At 35.8% G+C, this 26,075-nt stretch overlaps 1 protein-coding gene across 14 annotated transcripts in view; it reads right to left on the bottom strand.

Annotated features, from left to right (window-relative positions):
- Positions 1–26,075, bottom strand: part of LOC115032149 (triadin-like) — a 280,731-nt gene that overhangs the window by 222,624 nt on the left and 32,032 nt on the right. For all 14 annotated transcript variants that reach the window (XM_085842738.1, XM_085842726.1, XM_085842728.1 and 11 more), the window contains 2 exons: positions 15,824–15,877; positions 5,159–5,188 (listed from right to left, as the gene is read on the bottom strand). In XM_085842738.1, the coding sequence (XP_085698864.1) occupies positions 5,159–5,188; positions 15,824–15,877 (84 nt within the window). The remainder of the gene's footprint in view (positions 1–5,158; positions 5,189–15,823; positions 15,878–26,075) is intronic.

The raw sequence follows: 26,075 nt of genomic DNA, 5'->3' as shown, positions 1-26,075 counted from the left end.
ATACTCAACAAAACTGGAGAATCTGGATGAAATGGACAAATTTCTAGACAGATCCAGGTACCAAAGTTATATCAGGATCAGATTAATGATCTAACCAAATAAAAGGCCAGGACCAGATGGGTTTAGTGCAGAGTTCTGTCAGACCTTGAAAGAAGATCTAATTCCAGTTCTTCACAAACTATTCCACAAAATAGTAGCAGAAAGTACACTATCCACTTCATTCAATGTAGCCACAATTACTCTGATACCTAAACCACATAAAGACCCAACAAAAATAGAGAACTTCAGACCAATTTCCCTTATGAATATTGATGCAAAAATCCTCAATAAAGTTCTCGCTAACGGAATTCAAGAACACACCAAAACAATCATCTATCCTGACCAAGTAGGTTTCATTCCAGGGATGCTGGGACAGTTTAGTATATGGAAATCCATGAAAGTAATCCATTATATAAACAAACTCAAAGACAAAGCCACATGATCATCTTGTTAGATGCTGAGAAAGCATTTGACAAAATCCAACACCCATTCATGATAAAAGTCTGGGAAAGATAAAGAATTTGAGGCCCATACCTAAACATGATAAAAGCAATCTACAGCAAACCAGTAGCCAACATCAAATTAAATGGTGAGAAGCTGGAAGCAATCCCACTAAAATCAGGGACTAGACAAGGCTGCCCACTTTTTCCCTACCTATTCAACATAGTACTTGAAGTCCTAGCCAGAGCATTTCAACAACAAAAGGAGATAAAGGGGATACAAATTGGAAAGGAAGAAGTCAAAATATCACTTTTTACATATGATATATTTAAGTGACCCTAAAAATTCCATGAGAGAACTTCTAAACCTGATAAACAGCTTCACTGAAGTAGCTGGATATAAAATTAATTCAAACAAGGCAGAATAAACACGATGAGAAAGAAATTAGGGAAACAACACCCTTCACAATAGTCACAAATCATATAAAATATCTTGGCATGACTCTAACTAAGGAAGTAAAAGATCTATATTATAAGAACTTCAAGTTTATGAAGAAAGAAATTATAGAAGATCAGAAGATGGAAAGATCTCCCATGCTTATGGATTGGCAGGATCAATATAGTAAAAAATGGCTATCTTGCTAAAAGCAATCTACAGGTTCAATGCAATCCCCATCAAAATTCCAACTCAATTCTTCAACGAATTAGAAAGGGCAATTTGCAAATTCATCTGGAAAAAAAAAACAAAAACAAAAACCTAGTATAGCCAAAACTCTTCTCAATGATAAAAGAACCTCTGGAGGAATCACCATGCCTGACCTAAAGCTGTACTATAGAGCAATTATGATAAAAACTGCATGGTACTGGTATAGCGACAGACAAGTAGACCAATGGAATAGAATTGAAGACCCAGAAATGAATGCACACACCTATGGCCACTTGATCTTTGACAAGGGAGCTAAAACCTTCCAGTGGAAAAAAGACACCATTATCAACAAATGGTGCTGGCACAACTGGAGGTTATCATGTAGAAGAATGGGAATTGATCCATTCCTCTCTCTTTGTACTAAGGTCAAATCTAAGTGGATCAAGGAACTCCACATAAAACCAGACACAGTGAAACTTATAGAGGAGAAAGTAGGTAAACGTCTTGAAGATATGGGCACAGGGGGAAAATCCCTGAATAGAAAAACAATGGCTTGTGCTGTAAGATCAAGAATCCACAAATGGGACCTCATAAAATTATAAAGCTTCTGTAAGGCAAAAGACACTGCCAATAAGACAAAAAGGCCACCAACAGATTGGGAAAGTATCTTTACCAATCCTAAATCAGATAGGGGACTAAAATCCAACATATATAAAGAACTCAAGAAGGTGGACTCCAGAAAATCAAATAACCCCATTAAAAACTGGGGCTCAGAACTGAACAAAGAATTCTCACCTGAGGAATACTGAATGGCTGAGAAGCACCTGAAAAAATGTTCAGCATCCTTAATCATCAGGGAAATGCAAATCAAAACAACCCTGAGATTCCACCTCACACCAGTCAGAATGGCTAAGATCAAAAATTCAGGTGACAGCAGATGCTGGCGAGGATGTGGAGAAAGAGGAACACTCTTCCACTGTTGGTGGGATTGCAAGCTTGAACAACCACTCTGGAAATCAGTCTGGTTGTTCCTCAGAAAATTGGACATAGTACTACTGGAGGATCCTGCAATACCTCTCCTGGGCATATATCCAGAAGATGTTCCAACTGGTAAGAAGGACACATGCTCCACTATGTTCATAGGAGCCTTATTTATAATAGCCAGAAGCTGGAAAGAACCCAGATGTCCCTCAACATAGGAATGGATACAGAAAATGTGGTACATTTACACAATGGAGTACTACTCAGCTATTAAAAACAATGGATTTATGAAATTCCTATGCAAATGGATGGACTTGGAGGGCATCATCCTGAGTGAGGTAACCCAATCACAAAAGAACTCACACAATAAATACTCACTGAGAAGTGGATATTAGCCCAGAAACTTAGAATACCCAAGATACAAGATACAATCAGCAAAATACATGAAACTCAAGAAGAACGAAGACCATTGTTTGGAAACTTTACCCCTTCTTATAACTTGGAACTAAACACTCATGGAAGGAGTTATAAAGACAAAGTTTGGAACTGAGTTGAACGGATGGACTATCTAGAGACTGCTATACCTGGGGATCCATCTCATAATCAGCCTCCAACCACTGACACCATTGCATACACCAGCCAAATTTTGCTGAAAGGACCATAATATAGCTGTCTCTTGTGAGGCTATGCAGGTGCCTGGCAAACTCAGAAGTGGATGCTCACAGTCAGATATTGGATGACAAAGAGTGCCCCCAATGGAGGAGCTAGAGAAAGTACCCAAGAGTTTAAGGGGTCTGCAACCCTATAGGTGGAACAACAATATGAACGAACCAGACCCTTGGAGCTCTTGTTTCTATCTGGATATGTATCAGAAAATGGCCTAGTTGCCATCATTGGGAAGAGAGGCCCCTTGGTCTTGCAAACTTTATATGTCTCAGTAGGGTGGACCGCCAGGGCCAAGAAGTGGGAGTGGGGGTGTAGGGGAATGGGGGAAGTTGGGGACTTTTGGGATAGCATTTGAAATGTAAATGAGGAAAACACCTAATTAAAAAAAAAAAGAATGAAGTCAAGAAGAGGTAACTGAGACTGAAATGTATGGAAGAATAAATGTCAGGGTCCAACGGAAAATTGGATGGAACATAGGTTAGCAGAGTCTTTGAATCCATAACAAGAGTTTTCTTTTTCCATGAGATATTTTCAAGCTATTCTAAGTACCATATAGTATATTTGGAGAATTTTTCAATAATAGTGGTTTGAGGTATGCTAGTAAGCAAATTCAAAACTAAAAAAATGTCCCGGTGGCATAACAATTGATGGAGTATAATTATTTGGCTTACATATATGAAATTATAATATAACTATTGCTTTATATACCATAATTTTCTTAATGTTTTGTTTTTAGTGTTAATGAATTAAAATTATTTCTAAAAGTAAAAATCACTTCATCATAATGAGCTTACAGAAATACCACACAGATAAATTTGTATGACTACCTAAAACTGTAGTTATTAAAATTACTTCTTTAGCAAATTAAATGATAGATTGTATTTATTCATGAGATCCTATAGAAGACACAAACAAGTAAACATTTTTGAAACTCTAGCATGTCGAAAACTGTGCTGGCAGCTTACTACCTCGTTGTTATCATGACATTTCTGACTCAAAGTGTTTATAACATAAATGACAATGATGGTTTACTACATGCATATGGATAATTAATACATCGATTGAAATGTCATTAAACATTCATTGTGTCTTAGTGGTCTTTATCATGACATTATGGCTCCATTATCTCTAAAATATTAAACAAGATTTTATATTTTGTTTATTTTCCTTTTTCATACACAATAGCTCTTAGTTTTCTATTTAAAGGAAGCAAAATGCAGGCTTCAAGATATTGTGATTAGGTAGTAAGGAAATTAGTCATAAAATATAACCCATGCTTTCTTTTATCATTCTCTGATCAGATGTACACTAATTAGATTAGAGGTGTCATTCCTGCATTAAGTGTGTTTTCTTGTATTTACTGTCATGAAAAAAGCTAAGATTAATTATCAGCATTGCAGCCTTTTGCAAAGTTGTGTGAGAGTTCATTAGAGACATTTGTAGAAGATGATAGGAAATAGAGTAGTCTCAAATCCCACACTTCTTGAAACATTGCCAGATTTCATCTTGGCTGTAATTTGTGTTCTCTCTTTTAGGTATTTTACTTTAGATTTCTTATCACTGGAAATATCCTGTCACCCTTTGTGAAATATGAACCGCCTAAAGCCCTTTGGATTATAATAGTTAAAATTAATACTAATGATGATGATGAGATAATGAAAAGATATCACCATTATCTCTTAATCTCTTGGCCAGAGAGGAGCCTGAGGCTGATAAGTACCTATTATGAGATACAAACGGCCTAATCTTACTGATCATTGATCAGTTTCTTCTAGTAGTTTTGGCCGACCAAAATACACAGAATATTCCAGTTCTGGATTTCTCTGGGTTGTGTTCTTTTGCATCCAGTTACTGTTACATATATACTTTAACTGGATTGCAATATTTGTGAATACAATTTTGGCTTTAATAGTTCATTCAGTTTAACATTATAAACAAAATATATTTTATTCTATATTGTGGCAAAGTAAAATAGGGATGGACATGATATTCGAGGGACTGATTCTTACTTATTTGCAGTTTAGTAGAAGAAAATAAAATCAGGTCATTTTATATACAACATGAAAGGACTTAATATAGGAGAATGATATTTTAGAATTATATAAAACTTTATCAATTTTCCAACCAAGAAGGAGAACTAAGATTTGAACAAACTATATTTTATTATTTGTCTTGAAAACAACTATACTAAAATTATTTTAAAAGTAACTCATCCCTTTTGGTGAGATGAAATAGAAAAGGCACATTCACAAAAAATGCCTGCACATAATAGACCCAGTAATCAAAAGGAATGTGGGTAGGAGAGCAGTCAAATCCAGTTTTGCATATTGGTAAATTGTTCTAGGAAAATGCACAATGATAATTTGCATAAAACATTAAAACATACCTTCTTTCTTCTCATCCTTTCTAGCTGAAGCTGAAATAAAGGAAAGCAAACAGTGTTCAAACATTAACTGAACATTCTTTAGAATACCTCCCATAATATGGAAATCCATCCCAGGAACTCATAAGTTCAGTGACCACCTATGAACTTTTTAACCCATAAAAAGCTATAAGGTTGTAGCTATATATAGTGCTGTGCATGAAGACTTCTTAAAATTCAGAAATAGGAATATAGTGAAAACAATACACATATGGAGTCACACAAACAAGAATACACACTTATGTTTAATGTAATTCATTTTTCATGTAAGATTTACACATTGTTGTGTCTGAGAAACTACAAGTATTCTTAGAAGGTCATAAAACATCATACATGTCTGTATATATAAAAAAAATGTAAACGATTCTCCACAAAAATGTCTACACTGCTGATTTGGATGTTGGTGTTATTTTTTATTTTTAGTATAATATCTTAAATATACTATTTAGAAATTCTACATGAAAATGATAGTGCCTGAACTGAAGCTCTGATTGATGAGGTAGGAAAAGGAGAGATTTTGGAAAATATGCACGTGGACTCAGAGAATAAAATGGAAAATCCAAAGGCATGTTAAGAAAGAACATGGGATATATTAGGTATTAGGACAGAGCTGAATGCCTAGATTGCACAATGATACCTAAGGGGAAAAAGGACATTAAATATGCATACAAGGGTGACATTTTGAGTAGAGATGGTTTGGTTCTAACTTTCATGGGTTAAGCTACAGGTGAATTAACATCCTCTGCCTGTTCACACATATTAGGAAGGAAATCAAGTGATAATGTCTATAATGGAAATTATTCTATTAATATGTTTGCAGTATATTAATTATCATATAATAACTTAAGCAATTGAATGTAAGTACTTTAAATGCTAAGCCCCTGTGTTTTATTTTTAACTTTTTTTATTAGATATTTTATTTACATTTCAAATGTTATCCTATTTCTTGGTTTCCCCTCCCACCCCACCCCACCCCCCATCCCCTCTACCATTCCCCTGCTCACCAAGTCACCTACTCCTGCTTCCTAGCCCTGACATCCCTCTATACTGGGGCATAGAACCATCACAGAACTAAGGGCCTCTCCTTCCCTTGGAGCATCTTCTGGGTATATGCCCAGGAGTGGTATTGCTGGATCTTCCACTAATACTATGTCCAGTTTTCTGAGAAACCAACAAACTGATTTCCAGAGTGGTTATACCAGCTTGCAATCCCACCAACAATGGAGGAGTGTTCCTCTTTCTCCACCTCATCCCCAGCAACTGCTGTCACCTGAGTTTTTGATCTTAGCCATTCTGACTGGTGTGAGGTGGAATCTCAGAGTTGTTTTGGTTTGCATTTCCCTGATGACTAAGCAGGTTGAACATATTTTTTAGGTGCTTCTCAGCCATTCTGTATTCCTCAGATGAGAATTCTTTGCTTAGTTTTGTATCCAATTTTTAATAGGGTTATTTGGTTCTCTGGAGTCTAACTTCTTGAGTTCTTTGTACATATTGGATATTAGCCCTCTATGGGATATAGGGTTGGTAAAGATCTTTTCCCAATCTATTGGTTGACTTTTTGTCTTATTGACAGTGTCCTTTGCCTTATGGAAGACTTGTAATTTTATGAGGTCCCATTTGCCAATTATTGATCTTACAGCATAAGCCATTGCTGTTGTGTTCAGGAATTTTTCTCCTGTGCCCATATATTCAAGACTCTTCCCCACTTTCTCCTATATAAGTTGTCTCTGATTTTATGTGGAGGTGCTTGATCCACTTAGACTTGAGCTTTGTACAAGAGATAAGAATGGATCAATTCTCATTCTTCTACATGCTTACCCCAAGATGAACAAGCACCATTTGTTGAAAATGCTATCTTTTTTCCACTGGATGGTTTTAGCTCCTTTGTCAAAGATCAAATGACCATAGGTGTGTGGGTTCATTTCTGGGTTCTACAGTTCTATTACATTGATTTCCCTATCTGTCACTGTACCAGTACCATGCATTTTTTTTAAATCACTATTGTTCTGTAGTACAGCTTGACATAAAGGATAGTGATTCCACTATTATTCTATTATTGTTGAAGTTCTATTATTGTTGAGGACAGTTTTTGCTATCATAGGATTTTTATTATTCCAGATGAACTTGCAAATTGCCCTTTCTTACTCTGTGAAGAATTAAGTTGGAAATTTGATGAGGATTGCATTTAGTCTGTAGATTGCTTTCAGCAATATGGCCATTTTTACTACATTAATCCTGCCAATCCATGAGCATGGGAGATCTTTCCATCTTCTGAGATTTTCTTTTATTTCTTTCAGAGACTCGAAGTTCTTCTCATACAGAGCTTTTACTTCCTTAGTTAGAGTCATACCAAGGTATTTTATATTATTTGTGATTATTTTGAAGAATGTTGTTTCAAGAATTTCTTTTATCCTTTGTGTAGAGAAAGGCCACTGATTTGTTTGAGTGGATTTCAGCTACTTGCTGAAGTTGTTCATCAAGTTTAGGAGTTCTGTGGTGGAATTTTTGGGGCACCTAAGTATACTATCATATCATCTGCAAATAGTGATAATTTCACTTCTTCCTTTCCAATTTGTATCCTTTTGATCTCCTTTTGTTGTCTAATTGCTCTGCCTAGAACTTCAAGTACTATATTTGATAGGAAGGGAGAGAATGGGTAGCCTTGGTAGTCCCTGGTTTTAGTGGAATTGCTTCAAGTTTCTTTCCATTTAGATTGATGTTGGCTACTGATTTTCTGTATATTGCTTTTATTATATTTAGGTATGGGCCTTGTATTCCTGATATTTCCAAGACTTTTATCAAGAAGGGATGTTGGATTTTGACAAATGCTTTCTAAGCATCTAATGAGATGATCAGGTTTTTTTTTTTTCTGAGTTTATTTATATAGTGGATTATGTTGAAGTATTTACATATGCTGAACCATCCCTACATCCCTGGAATGAAGCCTACCTGATCATGATCATGATGGATTATCATTTTTGATCTGCTCTTGGATTCAGTTTGTGAGAATTTTATTGAATATTTTTGCATCGATATTAATAAGGAAATTGGTCTGAAGTTTTCCTTCTTTGTTGGGTATTTGTGTGGTTTAGGTATCAGAGAATTTGTGGCTTCATAGAGGCAATTGGGTAGAGTATCTTCTTTTTCTATTTTGTGGAATAGTTTGAGGAGTATTGGTATTAATTCTTCTTTGAAGGTCTGACAGAACTCTACACTAAACCCATTTTGTCCTGAGCTTTTTCAGTTGGGAGACTATTAATGCCTGTTAAAATTTCTTTAGGGAATATGGGACTGTTTAGATCATTATTGTCATCCTAATTTAACTTTGGTACCTGGTGTCTATCTAGATAATTGTCCATTTCATCCAGGTTTTCCAGTTTTGTTGAGAATAGGCTTTTCTAATAGGATCTGATGATTTTTTTTTTATTTCCTCAGATTCTGGTGTTATGTCTCTGTTTTCATTTCAGATTTTGTTAATTAGGATACTGTCCCTGTGCCCTCTTGTTAGTCTGGCTAAGGGTTTGTCTATTGTGCTGATTTTCTCAAAGAGGCAGCTCCTGGTTTGGTTGATTCTTTGTATCGTTCTTTTTGTTTCCACTTGGCTGATTTCAGCCCTGAGTTTGATCATTTCCTTCCTTCTACTTCTCTTGGGTGAGTTTGCTTCTTTTTGTTCTAGATCTTTCAGGTGTACTGTTAAGCTGCTAATGTATGCTCTCTCCAGTTTCTTTTTGTAGCCACTCATAGCTATGAGGTTTACTATTAGGACTGCTTTCATTGCATCCCATATGTTGTGGCTTCATTATCATTAAACTCTAAAAGATCTTTAATTTCTTTATTGCTTCCTTGACCATGTCATCATTGAGTATAGTGCTGCTCAGCTTCCATGTGTATGTGGGATTTCTGTTATTTATATTGTTATTGAAGATCAGGCTTAGTCTGTGGTTATCTGATAGGATGCATGAGGTTATTTCAATATCTTTTGTATCTGTTGAGACCTGTTTTGTGGCTGTATATGCACAATTTTGGATAAGGAACCATGAGGTTATGAGAAGAAGGTATATCCTTTTTTTTTAGGATAAAATATTTTATAGATATCTGCTAAATCCATTTGTTTCATAACTTCTGTTATTTTCACTGTGTCTCTGTTTAGTTTCTGTTTTCATGATCTGTCCATTGATGGTAGTGGGATGTTGAAATCTCCCACTTTTATTGTGTGCTGTACAATGTGTTCTTTGAGCTTTAGTAAAGTTTCTTTAATGAATACAGATGCCCTTTTATTTGGGGCATACATGTTCAAAATTGACAGTTCATCTTCGTAGATTTTACCTTTGAAAAGTATGAAGTGTCCCTCCTCCTTTTTTGATAACTTTAGGTTGAAAGTCAATTTTATTCAATCTTAGAATGGCTACTCCAGCTTGTTTCTTGGGGCCATGTGCTTGGAAAATTGTTTTCCAGCCTTTTACTCTGAGTTAGATTCTGTCTTCGTCTCAGATGTGGGATTCCTTTATGCAGCAAAATGTTGGGTCCTGTTTACATACCCAGTCTGTTAGTTTATATCATTTTATTAGGGAATTGAGTCCATTGATATTAAGAGATATTAAGGAAAAGTAATTGTTGCTTCCTGTTATTTTTGGTTTTAAAGTTCATGTGGCTATCTTCTTTTATGTTTGTTGAAAGATTACTTGCTTTTACTAGGGCCTAGTTTCCCTCCTTGTGTTGTTCTCTTTATGGTCCTTTGAAGGGCTGGATTCATGGAAACATATTAAGTAAATTTGATTTTGTCATGGAATACTCTGGTTTCTCCATCTATTGTAATTGAGAGTTTTGTTGGGTATAGTAGTCTATTCTGGCATTTGTGTTCTCTTAGGGTCTGTATGACATCTGTCCAGGATCTTCTGGCTTTATAGTCTCTTGTGAGAAGTCTGCTGTAATTCTGATAGTGAAAGAAAGATGAAATTTCAAGACCTGTAAGTCATATAAAGTACTCAGAAATTGCTGGTTGTTTGTGAGCCTTGAGGCTGCCTGGGGCTGAGAAAAAAGAAAAACAAACCCGGGTATGCTCTGTAGTTAAAACATTCCTGGGAACAGTTTAACCTTAAAGATAAAGAGGAATGTGAGGAGCATAACAGGGCTATCTGAACTGAGTCAACAACTCACAGAACTCTGACACCCTGCACGTACATGTAATTTTTCTGCTGATATTTGAATAAGCCAATAGTGTGTTGCTATGTTGAATTCCACACCCCTAAAAACCCCTAGCTTTCGAGCCTTGTGGCTGACATCCATTATCTCCTGTGTGGGATGCATGTCGGTGGTCCGGAGCTCCATCATTAAACTGCCTCATGTGATTACAGCAATGGATTCTCGTGTTTCTTTGGGTGCTCTCTCACTCCCGAGGCTAGAGTGGGGGTCCCTGAAAGGGGGTCTTACAATAGTTCTGCCTTTATATATTACTTGACCTTTTTCCCTTACTACTTTTAATATCCTTTCTTTGTTTCGTGCATTTGGTGTTTTGATTTTTATGTGACAGGAGGAATTTCTTTTCTGATCAATCAATTTGGTGTTCTGTAGGCTTCTTGTATGTTCATGGGCATTTATTTCTTAAGGTTACAGAAGTTTTCTTCTATAATTTTGTTGAAGATACTTACTGGACCTTTAAGTTGGAAATCTTCCTTCTCATCTATACCTACTATCCTTAGGTTTAGTCTCATTCTGTCCTGAATTTCCTAGATGTTTTGGGTTAGGATCTTTTTGCATTTTATATTTTCTATGATTGTTGTGTCTGTGTTTTGTATGGGATCTTTTGCACCTGAGTGTCTCTCTTCTATCTCTCTATTCTGTTGGTGATGATTGCATCTGTGGCTCCTGATTTATTTCCTAGGTTTTTTTATCTCCAGTTTTCTCCCTTTATGATTTCTTTATTGTTTCTACTTCCAGTTTTAGATCCTGGAATGTATTGTTTGATTCCTTCACATGTTTGGTTGTGTTTTCCTGTAATTCTTTAAAGGATTTTTTCATATCCTCTTTAAGGGTTTCCACTTGTTTATCTGTGTTCTCCTGTATTTCTTTAAGGGAGTTATTAATGTCCTTCATTAAAAATGCTCTACCAATATCATGAGATGTGATTTTTATCTGAAGCTTGCTTTTCTAGTGTGTTGGGGTATCCAGGACTCATTGTGTTGGGAATACTGGGTTCTGATTATGCCAAAAAGTCTTGGTTTCTGTTGTTAAGATTCTTATATTTTCCTTTCACGATCTGGTTATCTCTGGTGTTAGATGTTCTTGCTGTCTCTGGGTGTCACTTGTTACGCCCATGAGTCTGTAAGCCTGTGTCAGCACTCCTGGGAGTGGCATAGAGAGCTGTGCAACAGCCCCACCTCTTGGATGTAGATGTAGGCCCGTAGGACCTTGTCCCAGATGCTCTTCCACTTCTGTGGTCTGTGCCCTTCTCAGTGGCCCTACCTTAGAGAGTCCCTGGTGTGAAAATTGTGATTTCCCCTGAGTCCTAGGGTCAGAGCACTCTCTTGAAGCAAGCTCTCCTCTAGCAGGGAAAGTGCACAGAGGGCTGTGGAACAACTCCACCTCCTGGATGCAGGTGTAGTCCTGTAGGGCCCTGTCCCAGCAGCTCTGCCTGTGAGCTCCTGAGTGGTTATAATTTAGTTTTGTATCACATTTCATTTTCATTTTCAATTTGTTTACTTCAAAATTGTCTACTATGAACTATTGGCACTTGTGCATAAACTTTGTCTCCTCATGTATTACTTGAAAACACCAATTATATCTTATCTACTAAATGAAAGATCTATGGAAATTCTGCACTGCTAATTGTTCTCATTATGCTATTTCTTACATTAGTGCATCACTGTCATTTCTTTGAATACACTCAACAGTATCTGACCCTGCTAAATCAACATGGGCAACCACTTTTCTAATGAGTAGGGCTCTCTAACATAAAGATGAGACTCTAGATTATTGGTCATTCATCAGTAAATAATTTATTTGAAAGCAAAAATTTCAGATGTCACTTTGTGTACTGGCTGGTTCTCTGTGTCAACTTGCCACAAGCTGGAGTTATCACAGAGAAAGGAGACTCCCTTGAGTAAATGCCTCCATGAGATCCAGCTGTAAGATATTTTCTCAATTAGTGATCAAGGATGGGAGGGCCCATTGTAGGTGGTGCCATTCATGGGCTAGAAGTCATGGGTTCTATAAGAAAGCAAGCAGACAAAGAGTGGAGCAGAGACTGAAGGAAAGGCTATCCAGAGACTGCCCCACCTGGGGATTCATCCCATATGCAGCCACCAAACACAGACACTACTGCTGATAACAAGAAGTGCTTGCTGACAGGAGCCTGATATAGTTGTCTGTTGAGAGACTCTGCCAGAGCCTTACCAACACAGATGCATATGCTTGCAGACAACCATTGGACTGAGCAAGGGGACCGCAATGGGGAAGAACTGAAGGAGCTTAAGGGGTTTGCAACCCCATAAGAAGAATAGCAATTATCAACCAACCAGATCCACCCCCCCACCCCCAGAGCTCCCGGCGACTAAACCAACAACCAAAGAACACAAATGGAGGGACCCATGGCTCTAGCTGCATATGTAGCAGAGGATGGCCTTGTCTGGCATCATTGGGAGGGGAGGCCCTTGGTACTGGGAGTAATGCTAGGGCATGAATGCAGGAGTGGGTGAGTGGGGGAGCACTCTCATGGAAGCAGGGAGAGGAGGTATGATGTCTTTTTTTTCCCATAGGGGAAATTGGGGGGGGGATAACATTTGAAATGTAAATAAACAAAATAACCAATTAAAAAAAAAAAAAAGCAATCTCAGCAAGCCAGGGCAAGCAAGCCAGTAAGCAGCATTCCTTCATGGCCTCTACATCATCCAAGTTCCTGCCCTATATGAGTTCCTGTCCTGACTTCCTTTGGTGATGAATAGCTATGTGGAAGTGTAAGCCGAATAAACCCTTTCCTCCACAACTTGCTTCTTGGTCATGATGTTTTGTGCAGGAATACAAACCCTGACTAAGACACCTTGCCTAATGTAGTTTAGTGTAAAAGCACTGAACCCATAGGCTTCAGTTGATATTTTAAGTGAATTGTCACATATATTTCAATGCTTCTGTTTCAACTTCATTAACATCAGGCTCAAGTAAATTTGATTCATGATTCAAATTGCACTTCTACTATTGTGTGGCTATCAAAATTTCCAGGTAAAATAGAAGGAAATAAAACCTTTGTACTTTGTATAAGAAAAGTAACACACTTTGATATGTCTATACACAGATACATCCATATATGAACACTATAATAACTCTTATTACAAAAAGTTATTTGCCTGTGGAATTTACCCTGATATTTATTTTCACAGACTCACTATAGTTTTCTATCTCAAATAATATTTATTGCCTTCAACATCAAAACTTTCATAAAAGAAACAATTTTATTTCAGCAAAAAAAAATGTAAAATGGGCTCTATAATCTTTAACTATGCTAGCATAAATTGCTTATAAATAAGATTTTGGTCAGATACAATACATTCAGTTTTATCTCACAGCACGCTGTATGCTAATAAGTTTGCTGCAAGGCACTTCTACCCAGAAAAAAAATCATATCACTGTCCAAAGACATGTCTTTTATTGCTAAGTACTGCAGTACTGAATAATCTGGTGTAGAAGAGAAAATGAAAAACCTGTCCCCCATGTATTCCCCATTGTTTTCTAAAAGTGTTCTCTAACTTTTCAGAGGTAACAATGGTAGAATACTTGTGACCCTGTTTTATGTTTTGTCAAATTAATTCTCCTATTTGAGAATCTACTCCTTCTACTGTGTAGGCCCCAAGGATGTCATTGACTGATGGAACTGATTTTCTTGCATGGTTCATAAAGTTAAGGTAATTATTTTTGTAATATATCTAGATGCCAGCTTTTGGAATATGAGCATTTAGAAAGCAATATTGATTTTATAACATTCCAATAGTCTCTTCTAACATGAAACAAATCATAAAATATAACCAGTTTAGCCAAACCATTAGAAATACTTGGATTAGTAGTGAATCTGTGTATTTTTATATACTTATTATCTGAGATTTACATTTTAGAATATATATTAAAGCATCATGAAATAAACTTGGAGACAATGCACTGATTTATTTATTTTTTCATTTTGGTATGTAAAGTTAGCATCATTATCAATAGAACTTTTCCAAATGGATAAGGAAATGCTTGCTTTTAAGACTTGCGTTTCTGGTACTGGAAGCTATTCTACAAGGTAATAGAGTAGAAAATAACCACCAACCCAGCCACTAACCCTTCAGTCTAAAATCGTGACCTTCCTACAAGATACTATGGTGCAGTGGTGGCACAGAGCTTGTTGAAATAACCAACCAATATCTAACTGGATTAAAGTCCAGCCCATTAGATGAAACCTGCTTGAGGAGCCAAGAGCCTGAGACTAGATAAGCCAACTAATACTGCTTTGCTAAAGAACATACCAACAAGTCAACATTCTGCTATACTAACAAATCAGTTACTTGTTCAGCCATCCTCAGGGAACTTTCCTCCTGCAGTAGATGGGAAAAATACAGAGACACACAGGTAGACAATGTGAAAAACTTTAAAGCACTGCCCTAAATATGATGCTTCTGATAACTCCTACCCCTTAACAGCTTAGGAAAGCCTACAGGAAAGGAGGGAGAAAGATTATAAGAGCCAGAGGGAATAGAGGACACCAAAGAATCAAAGCCAACAGTGAGGACACACAGGAAACCTATGAACTGATACAGTCACAAAGACTGACAGTGTGCACAAGATCTACACAGGCCTGTATCTTATGAGGTCCCAGTGCTGAGAAATGAGCTGAATACAAGAACACATCCTTAGCATAGAAGCTTTCTCAAATTGGTTACTACATGCAAATAAAAAAAATAGTTTTTCTCTTAGAGAGTCTCACTGAGTATAAACACTACTCTTAGGACATGACCCCATCCATAGCCATAGATGACCAGCACAAACAAACAAAAACTTTAGTGGTATCTTTGAGGGTACTTTTATATACAATGCTTTGGTTAGTTTTGTTTGTTTTTTGTTTGGTTGGTTTTGGTTTTTTGTTTTGTTTTTTCCTAACAGTTCTTTTACTTATAAGTTAAGGTTTCTGATTTTGTGTTTTGGGGGGATTTCTATGTGTGCCTATGTCTACATGTCTTTTCTTTTCTTTTCTTTTCTTTTCTTTTCTTTTCTTTTCTTTTCTTTTCTTTTCTTTTCTTTTCTTTTCTTTTTACTTGGCTCTTTGTTTTCCCGGTCATTAGTTTGTTTTGTCCCATTCAGATATGTTTGTTCATATTTTATTTTACTTTGTTTTATTTTTAGATGCATATAAAAAAAAAGAGTGTGGATTTAGGTGGATGAGGATGTGGGGAAGATCTGGTAAAAGTTGAGAAACATAGGAATCATAACCAGAATATACATTCTATTTTCAATAAAAATTAATACTTGAAAGTTTGTTTACTGAAGAAGAGTGGCCAGCAGATGGTGCCCTTCTGCAATAAACAGCTTTTGCTTTGTCAATAAAATGCTATGAAGTTACAATAGGAAAAGGCAAGTAGTATGTTTAAAGAGTTGCTTTCTTACCTTGTGTTGTGAGTTTGGCGGTCATTTGTTTGGTTTCAGGAGGTTTGCCTGGTTCTTCAAGGAAAAAAAAAGATGGATAATTTACAATTCACAAGTAGTTCAAAACAATATAGAAAAAAGATGAAAAATTACACAATAATGATTATTAACTTTGATTTTTCAGTTTTTTCTTTTGACAGTCTCATACATAAGGATTGTATTTACATCCTTCTTACTCTCCCCTTTACCCTCACCAGCTCCTCCTGCACCCTCTCAATATTTATGGCATCTTTAGATTTAATTACTGTTGTTTTACACACACACACACACACACACACACACACACACCTACTGACTACATTTAGTATTGCTATTATGTTCACAGATTTATAGATGACCACTTGGAATTAGAACCTTATTATATTGTCATGCCCATTTGGTTTTATTGTTCAGGTGTTTTTAGGAAACATTGTTAAGATTTCATGGGGGCAGCTTTCTTGTCATCTCTACATGACACTAATTCTCAGTTGGCATCCTTTCCTCTGGCTCTTACATTTTTTTTCTCCTCCTCTCTTCTGTGATGTTCCTTGAGTATAGGGCTGCATTATTGATGTGTCAAATGGAACCTGGCTAATTCTATGAGTTTTTGACCCATTGTGTTTTCTGTAATATTTTCTATCTTCTGCAAAATGAAACTTCTTTGATAAGGCAAGGGTTATCTGTGGATATAAGGGCAGCTATTAAGAATACATGTGAAAATTATACATAGAAGCTTTGTTTTTAATACTTAGATTTTTTTCTTAATAAATTTATTCATTAATGGAATTTCAGAAAAACGGACATATAAAAACAAAAATTCATGAAATATATTACAGCATAAGAGATTCTAAAAACTGAACAACCTCATTGTTCGCTATTTAGCACCTAGAATCAAAGACTCTCAAACTCCTTTATGAATTATTTCTGTATGGCCAGCCTTTTATATTTAGATTAAAAACTGGTCCACTGAATGTCACTGAAGATAATATAAGAATAATTCCAAGGACAATCATTTTTAATCTGGAGCCTGCCTGTATCACTAAGATGCCACTACCCACATTATTGTCCTTTCCATCACATTTACCATGGCCTTGAGCAAAAATATGTTATGAAGAGAGTAATTTGAGTCTTTCTTCCATGTTATATTAGAGATTTTTGTTGTCATTGCTTTTCTCCATTCCTTGTTCTGCATTTTATAAAATAATATCATACAGAACTCCACTTATATGACAGACATATAAATAAAGATTTTAGAATAAATTGAGCTTTCATAACACAGTTCATTTCACTTAGCATGTTAGATTATTGCCTTTATTAACATTTTTTATAGAATCATTCAACAATATGGAGAGAAAGATTTATCCCTTCTGGTCAACTATCTTCATTCATAATTTGAGACTTAGAGTACATAATTTAGTCTATATGTAAATATATTATATTATTTATATATATGTAAATATCATATGGATGACACATATGTTTTCAGTCTTTCATTTCATATCAACATATTTAAAATTATACTATTTAGAAGTATAAAAGCATCATCAGAAGATATGACTGAGTGATCAAGCACTGACAGTGAGTGCTCAGCCTTATGTGACATTTGTTTTACTCTCCTCCACACCCAAGGATCAGAGAACATTATGAAAGAGGGAGTAAAAGATTATAAGTGCCTGTGGATGGAGAGGAGATTTGGAAATGTTGACTTCTTTACAGGTTAGGTCCATCAGACTCATGAATAGCTGTACATGCCTGCACATAATTTGAATATGATCACACACATCAGTTGAAGCATGAGAGGACTGGGACCTTGAAGCTCATCATTGCTGAGAAACTATTATCAGTTTATAGCTTCTGGCAGAGGGATAATAATTTTTCCCTGAGGGTGTGGTTTCTGGTAAGCTACCCATTGCATGACCCTGCTCACATGCATAAATGGGCATCCTTATTGGACTCAGTAAATTACTAATTTAAAATCAAATAAATAAAGGCCAAAAAGATGGTTCAGGTGTGAGAACATCTATTGCTTTTCCAGGGAACTTGAGTTTTGTTCCCATAACGTAAATCAAGAAGATCACAGCTTCCTGTAGTTCCCCAGTGATTGGTTTACTCTGGGCTCTGAGAGTAATTGTTCATAATCACACATATACTCACAAACACACACACACACACACACACTTAGAAGTAATATAAGCAAATCTTCAAAAATAAACAATTGGAACATAAAATTGGGAGGGAGATATGACATCTTGAAGGGCTTCAGTGGAACTGGATTTAAGTTGAAGGAACAAATAGAATCAATATACTATGTAGAGAATGATAAGCTAAACTTATCAATATAATAATAGCAATAATATAATAATATAACATAATAATAGCAATAGCCGCGCATGGTAGCAATCACTTGTAACTGTAGCATTGACTGGACACAATCAGATTCCTAGGGCTTCCTATCCAGACAGTCTAGCCTACTTGGCAAGTTCCAAGCCAATGAGAGAACTTGTCTTGAAATCAAGTGAACTATGTTGCTATGAAAGAACACCTGAAATTGTCGTCTAGCCTCCACACACACGTGTACACACACGTACATATTTATATAGGAACACACATGTGCAAATCTACATATACTAATTCTTTCCATCCTTCCTCTCCCACCCCCCCCCCGCTCTCTCTCTCTCTCTCCCACTCTTGCCATAAATATACCCCTGATGATGATGATGATGATGATGGTGATGATGAAAAAGGATTTTATATTCTGTGATGAATGAACTTGTTTTGTCTTTTGTTTCAGAGATAAGTTTTCATTTATATCAGAGCCATCATTACAAACATGCTAACACTTCAGTTTTTATATGAAGAATATTGTTTATTTATCATCATCATCATCATAGTTATAGTTACTTATTCAAGGCCTGGTTTCTGATTGATCATGCCTCAGTAACACATGAATGGAAAAAATTAAGACCGTAGGCTCTATCCCAGGCCCCTCTCTGAGATTTGACTTCATCTGTTTCTTCACCAGAAAATCACATTACCTTATCAATCCACACTGGTTTATTTTTAATACTTTCAGTGGATTAACGTTCATTTCTTTTAAGTTTTAAGTGTTCTGCTTGTATGTATGTATGTGTACTACATCTATGCCTGAAAGTCTCTCAGACCAAAAAAGGGTGTTCAGTACCCTGGATACATACAGGTGTGAATTGTCATGTGGATGCTTGGAACTGATGAGGGACCTCTGCATAAACATCAAACATTTTAACAGCTGGCTGGAGCATCATTAAACATTCCCAAATTCATTTTAGAGAGAACAATTTTTAATGTCTACTTGTAAAGGGGAAATTTTAACAGAAGCAAATTTTAGGGTCATAATGACAGCATGAGTCCCTCACAATACCATGTTGTCCTTCTCTGAGTAAACTCTTAAGTTAATATGTGATAATTCACAACCTATTATGTGAACTGCATGCCAGGAGAAACTAACAATTTAAAATCAAAATGCCTTTTCAACAACTCTGACAATTTGCTTCCACTCGGCAATAGTATCAGCCTCTGAGCAACCAAGAACATGTGCAAAGACTATCAGATTTGACATCTGGCCTGTACATAGCACTTCTATCTTCAAAACCATATGGTTTAAAGAGCAAACTCAATCCTGAGACCATAAATTCACAAGAAAAGTGGCAATGAGTAATCCTTGAGTAATATGTTAGATCTGTCACTTCAGCAAATAACAATAAAATAGAAAATAAAGAGTACACTAAATAAAAGAACAACCGGACACAAGAAATGAAATAAACACAAGCAAGTGTGAGGCAAAGAAATGAGAATCAATACCGTTGTCTACACATTCATCATTTCTCAATCCCAGTCTACTGGGCACAACAGTGAAAACTTGAGTCTCAGAGTAGTCATACATTTAAGTTACTTACACAAATGTTTCTTCACACTATCCTACAAATCCCTTAGTATCATTAATTACTTACTCATCATTGTAACTCACACTTAGAAGACTACTGACAAGATTATCACTAATAAAGCCATAAAAGTTGTATTTAAAAAACTAATGATAATGGGAAAAAATCAACTGACCAGACTGATATAAAAATACAAAACAAAAATACCTTTCTCTTTCTATTAGATGTATATTATACAGAAATCCTTTTCATTTTAAAGATCAGAACTTGATTTTCAATAGATTATGTAGGGACCAGAGAAAACTGGTGAATTTTCTACAATGAGACTATTAATGTCTCACTATTCCATAAAGAAACTAGTTCTTTATGAAGCTAATTATGAAGCAAATTCCTTTTATTAATTTCTAAGAAAAGAAAATTCAAAGTCAGTATCTAGTTTTGCAATGCACATTTAGGTTAAGGTTAAATTTGAAAACTAAATATAGAGCCCCTCACTGGCTACTGGGTGGGATGCTGTGGTCTTCTGGTTCATTCAGCCTACCTCAGCCACCAGAAGAAGGGGCTGCCACTATATAAGGCTTTATAAGTACACGATGCAAAGGAACAAAGACTGGTACTTTGATTGTTTGTGGAGCACCTGGTTTGAAGAATATAAGAATGAGATAGTTATGGCACAGGTATCACATCTACTGAGGGAGGCAAAATTAGTATCCTCAGCCATATATCTTTCTTGAATCTGCTGGGGGCACTTCCTAGGAGAGATAGGAGTGCTACAAGTTTGCAGTATGGTGCTTACATTTTGAACATCCTGATCACTTTGAGGAAGGTAGAAAGGGAAAAGGGAAGAAGGGAGGAAGGGAGGCAGCTACAGAGACTGAAACAGACACAGGAGACAGGAAACAGAGGAAAGGGGTAATTGAGGGTAGAAAGCTGGGAGCAGAAGGTTAAGCAAGGGCAGGGGAAAACACCACTAGAAGGTTATATGCCTGAAGCTTTGCTTCTTGCTAGAATGGACTTGCCCCCAATGTGGTGGCATATTTTGACCAAACCTCAGGAATAACTATGGTGTACACAGGTACCTCACTGCTCATATTTGCAAGTGAAAGAGATGGCAGAAAACATTTGTATTTGTATTAATAAAAATAAATAAACTTTTGGGTAGGAACTTTTATGTAAACTTCAAGAGAAATCCATAGTAATGAATACAACAGTTAAAGTTGAATCAGCAATATAACATATTTCAAACCCTCAAAGGGTACACATTCTTTTAAAATAAGATACTAGTTGTCCAATGAGCTGCTCAATCGAAGTCAGACTTGTTGTTTTCTCTACTTATAAAACTATAGTTTCCTATTTTCTTATAAAACTACTACTCAACTGGAGAAAGATTAAAAATTAAAATAAGAATGTATGTGCTGCCTGGCGTGGTGGTGTACGCCTTTAATCCCAGCACTTGGAAGGCAGGCGGATTTCTGAGTTCGAGGCCAGCCTGGTATACAGAGTGAGTTCCAGGACAGCCAAGGTACACAGAGAAAACCTGTCTCGAAACAAAAAACAAAAACAAAACAAAAAACAAAAACAAAAAACAAAAACAAAAAACCAAAAAAAAAAAAAAAAGGAATGTATATGCTTAAAAATTCTTAGGTAACACTTCTTGTACTTAGTGCTCGAGGAAAGCATATTTCTGGGATAATACTCCATTTTAGTATAATAATCAGCCTATTGAGATGAAACTAATAGTGAAGCAGTCTTTCGCCACTCTCTGGCCAAGGATGCTGAGGTCTGAAAGGATGGCCCATGTGCTGCAAGATATGCAAATTATAAGACATACAGAAATATGAACATTTTATGGAAAACCATCTGTTTTTGCTAGAGGTTACAAAAATCTAAATTGCCTGCCAGCACCATTTACAAAAGGTAATGCAGTTGAGCCAGAACTCCTTTTCTCCCCGCAGAGAATCCTCAACTAATTATTGTATTTTTCCTACTCTAAAAAGCTCTAGATGGGTTAACAGTGAACAGGTGAGAAAAAAATAAATATGTTCAATGTCTGTTAAAACAGTTCCTATTATTTCTGTTATGACCCTCTAAGGAACCAAAACGATGTTCTTCTCACTGAACTCATTCTAAACTTTTCTTGACTTGAGGGAAAGAAAAAGAGCTTTGCTGTTTCAATTATACATTTAGCTAAAAATATCTACCCATAGATTGTGGAGAAAGCATCAGCCTTTCACAGCAGTATTGGAAAAAACTAAGTATTGAATGACAGATAATTGAAGAGCATCAATCATAACCCTGTGCTTGAGGGTATCACCTAGCTGTCTGAATTGGACAAGTCGGGAGTGGTGCATTTTTAATCGATTACAATTTTAAATTAACTACATTTAAAGGATCAAACAAAGTTTTGTAGTTAAATAGGATGTTACCAAGGGACACAGAAACCCCTGCCCATCCAGAGGCACATTTTTCTTCTGGTTTACACCTGAGCCTGGAGCAGACCATGGGCTTTGGCTCTCTACCCACTCCACCCAACCAAACCCAGAGGCAGCTTGACTCTCAGGAGCCCTGATACACCCAGGGTCTGAGGATCAAAGGATCACAGGGTCAGAGAGACCTGGAATCCCAGAAGTTCTAAAAATAAAACAAAACAAAACAAGACAAAACAAACAAACAAAAACCCCAAAAAACAGGATCATAGGTTCACAGGAGGGACAGATTCCAGTCAGAGAGAGGAAGGCCAGTTAGCATGAGATATAACCAGATGGCAAGAGGTAAGCACAAGAACATAAGCAACAGAACAAATGCTTCTTGTCAACATCAGAACCAAGTTCTGAGGTTATTTCTGTTATCATCAGAACCAAGTTCTTCCACTAAAGCAAGCCCTGGAAACACCAACACACCTGAAAAACTAGATTCAGACTTAAAATCCCATCTCATGAATATGATAGAGGACTTTAAGGACATAACTCCCTTAAAGAAATACAGGAGAACACAGGTAAACAAGTAGAAGGCCTTAAAGAGGAAAAACATAATTTTCTTAAAGAAATAAAGGAAAACACAACCAAACAATTGAAGAAATTGAACAAGACCATCCAGGATTTAAAAATAGAAATAGAAACATTAATGAAAACACAAATAGAGACAACCCCCGAGATGGAAAACCCAGTAAGGAGATCAGGAGTCACAAATTCAAGGATTAGCAACAGAATACAAGAGATTGAAGAAAGAATCTCAGATATATAATATAATATAGAAGACATTGATACAACAGTCAAAGAAAATACAAAATTCAAAAAGCACCTAACTAAAACGTTCAAGAAATCCATAACACAATGAAAGGACCAATCCTAAAAAAAAAAAAAAAGCAGATTCCTAAATAAAATGGCCAGTAAATATCTTCTACAAAATTGTAGAAGAAAACTTCCCTAACCTAAAGAAATAGATATCCATAAACATACAAGAAGCCTACAAAATGTGAAACACATTGGACAAGAAAAGAAATTCCTCCCATCCAGTAATAAAACCACCAAATCTACAGAACAAAGAAAGGATATTAAAAGCAATAAGGGAAAAAAGTCAAGTAACATATAAAAGCAGACCTATCAGAATTACACCAGATTTCTTACCAGAGACTCTAAAAGCCAGAAGATCTTGAACAGGTGTCATACAGACCCTAAGATCAAAAATGCCAGTCCAGGCTACTTTAGCCCACAAATCTATCAATTACCATAGATGAAGAAACCAAGATATTCCATGACAAAAACAAATTTAAACAATATCTTTCCACTGATACAGCCGTACAGAGGAAAATGTAAAGAAAATTCCAAAACAAGAAGGGAATTACACCCAAGAAAAAGCAAGAAATCAATCGTCTCAAACAAAAACAAAAGAAGAGACAACTAAAACATAATTTCATAACAAAAATAACAGAAAGCAACAATCATTGATCGTTAATATCTCTCAACATCAATGGACTCATTTCACCAATAAAAAGACATAGGATAACAGACTGCATATGTAATAAGGACCCAAACTTTTGCTGCATACAGGAAACACATCTCAGTGACAAAGACAGACTTTAACAAAAAATAAACAGATGGAAAACATTTTTCCAAGCAAACAGTGCCAAGAAATAAACTAGTGTAGCAATTCTAGTATCCAATAAAATAGACTTTCAATCAAAAGTTTTCAAAAAAAAAAAAGTGGGGAAGGATACTACTTATCTCATCAAAGAAACAATCCTGAACATCTATGTCCCAAACACCAGGGCAGTCAAATTTGTAAAAGAAACATTCCTAAAGCTCAAAACACACACTGAACCTCATACAATAATAATGGTAAATTTCATTATCTGACTCTCACCAATGAACATATAACAGGAAATAGATATTAAACAGAGCCACAGTGAAACTATGAGAACTTATGAATGAAAAGGTTTTGACAGATAGCTTTTACAGAACATTTTACCCTAAAACAAAGGACTATACCTTCTTCACAGCTCCTCATGGTACCTTCTACAAAATTGACCATATAATTGGTCACAAAACAAGCATCACCAGATACTAGAAGATTGAAATAATCCCATGCATCACTAAGGTCTAAGGCTTCTCTTCAATATCAGCAAAAACAACAGAAAACCCACATATATATGGAAGCTGAACAACTCTCTACATATCTATAACTTGGTAAGGGAAGAAATGAAGAAAGATGTTTTAGAATTTAAGAAAAATGAAGGCACAACATACCAAAACTTACAGGACACAATGAAAGCAGTGCTAAGAGGAAAACTCATAGCTCTGAGTGCCTCCATAAAGAAATTTGAGAGAACATACACTAGCAGTTTAAGAGCACACCTGGAAGCTCTAGAACAAAAAGAAGCAAATACACCCAAGAGGAGTAGAGGCAGGAAATAATCAAACTAAGGGCTGAAATCAACCAAATGGAAACAAAAAGAATGATACAAAGAATCAACCAAATCAGGAGTTGGTTCTTTGAGAAAATCAACAAAATAGATAAACCCTTAGCCAGACTAACCAGGGGCCAAGTGACAGTATCCAAATTAACAAAATCAGAAAAGAAACAGAGACATAACAACAGAAACTGAAGAATTTCTTCAGTGTGTGGGGGACTTTTGGGATAGCATTGGAAATGTAATTGAAATAAATACCCAATAAAAATATGGAAAAAAAGAAAAAAAATCATCAGATTTAACTAAAAAACCTATACTCAACGAAACTAGAAAAATCTACATGAAATGGATGATTTTCTAGACAGATTTAAGGTATCAAAGTTAAATTAGGATCAGTCAAACCATCTAAACAGTCCCATAACCCCTGAAGAAATAGAAGAAATCATTAAATGTCTCCTAGCCAAAAAAAAAAAAAAAAAAAAAAAAAAAAAAAAAAGCCCAGGGCCAGATTGTTTTAGTGTAAAAAGTTATCAGACCTTCAAAGATGACTTAATACCAATATTTTTCAAATTATTTCATAAAATAGAAACACAAGGAACACTACCCCATATGTGCTATGATGCCACAGTTACACCTAAACCACACAAAGACCAAAGATAGAGAATTTCAGACCAATTTCCCTTATGAATATTGATTAAAAATACCAATAAATTTTTCGAAAACTGAGCGCAAGAACACATCAAAATAATCATCCAACATGATCAAGTAGGATTTCTGCCAGAGATGCAGTGATGGTTCAAATATATGGATATCCATCAACATAGTCCATTATATAAACAAACACAAAGAAAAAAAAACGCATGATCATCCCATTAGCTGCTGAAAAGGCCTTTGGCAAAATATAATACCTCTTCCTGTTAAAAGTATTGGAGAGATAAGCAATTCAAGGTTCATAGCTAAACATAATAAAAGTTATATATAGAAAACAAATAGCCAATATCAAACTAAATGGAGAGAAAAATGAAGCAATACCACTAAAATCAGAGACAAGGCAAGCCTGTCCTCTCTCCACTATCTATTCAGTATAGTACATAAAGTTTGAGTCAGAGCAATTAGACAAAAAAAAAAAAAAAAAAAAAGCAATGGAACACAAATTAGAAAGGAGGAAGTCAAGTTATCACTAATTGCAGACAATATTATAAACAACCACAAAAAATCCACCAGAGAACTCCTACAACTGATAAATAACTTCAGAAGGATATAAAATCAACTCAAACAAATCATTAGCCCCCTCTACTCAAAGGATAAACAGGCTGAAAAAAATCAGGGAAATGATACCCTTCATAATAGTCACAAATAATATAAAATGTCTTGGTGTGACTCTAATCAAGCAAGTGAAATCTCTATA

Source organism: Mus caroli, unplaced genomic scaffold (genome assembly GCF_978045245.1).
Source record: "Mus caroli unplaced genomic scaffold, Mus_caroli_1 scaffold_9, whole genome shotgun sequence".
Classification (NCBI taxonomy): Eukaryota; Metazoa; Chordata; class Mammalia; order Rodentia; family Muridae; genus Mus; species Mus caroli.
Note: the sequence above shows the minus strand (reverse complement) of the source record. Positions and strands in the feature narration are given on the sequence as shown.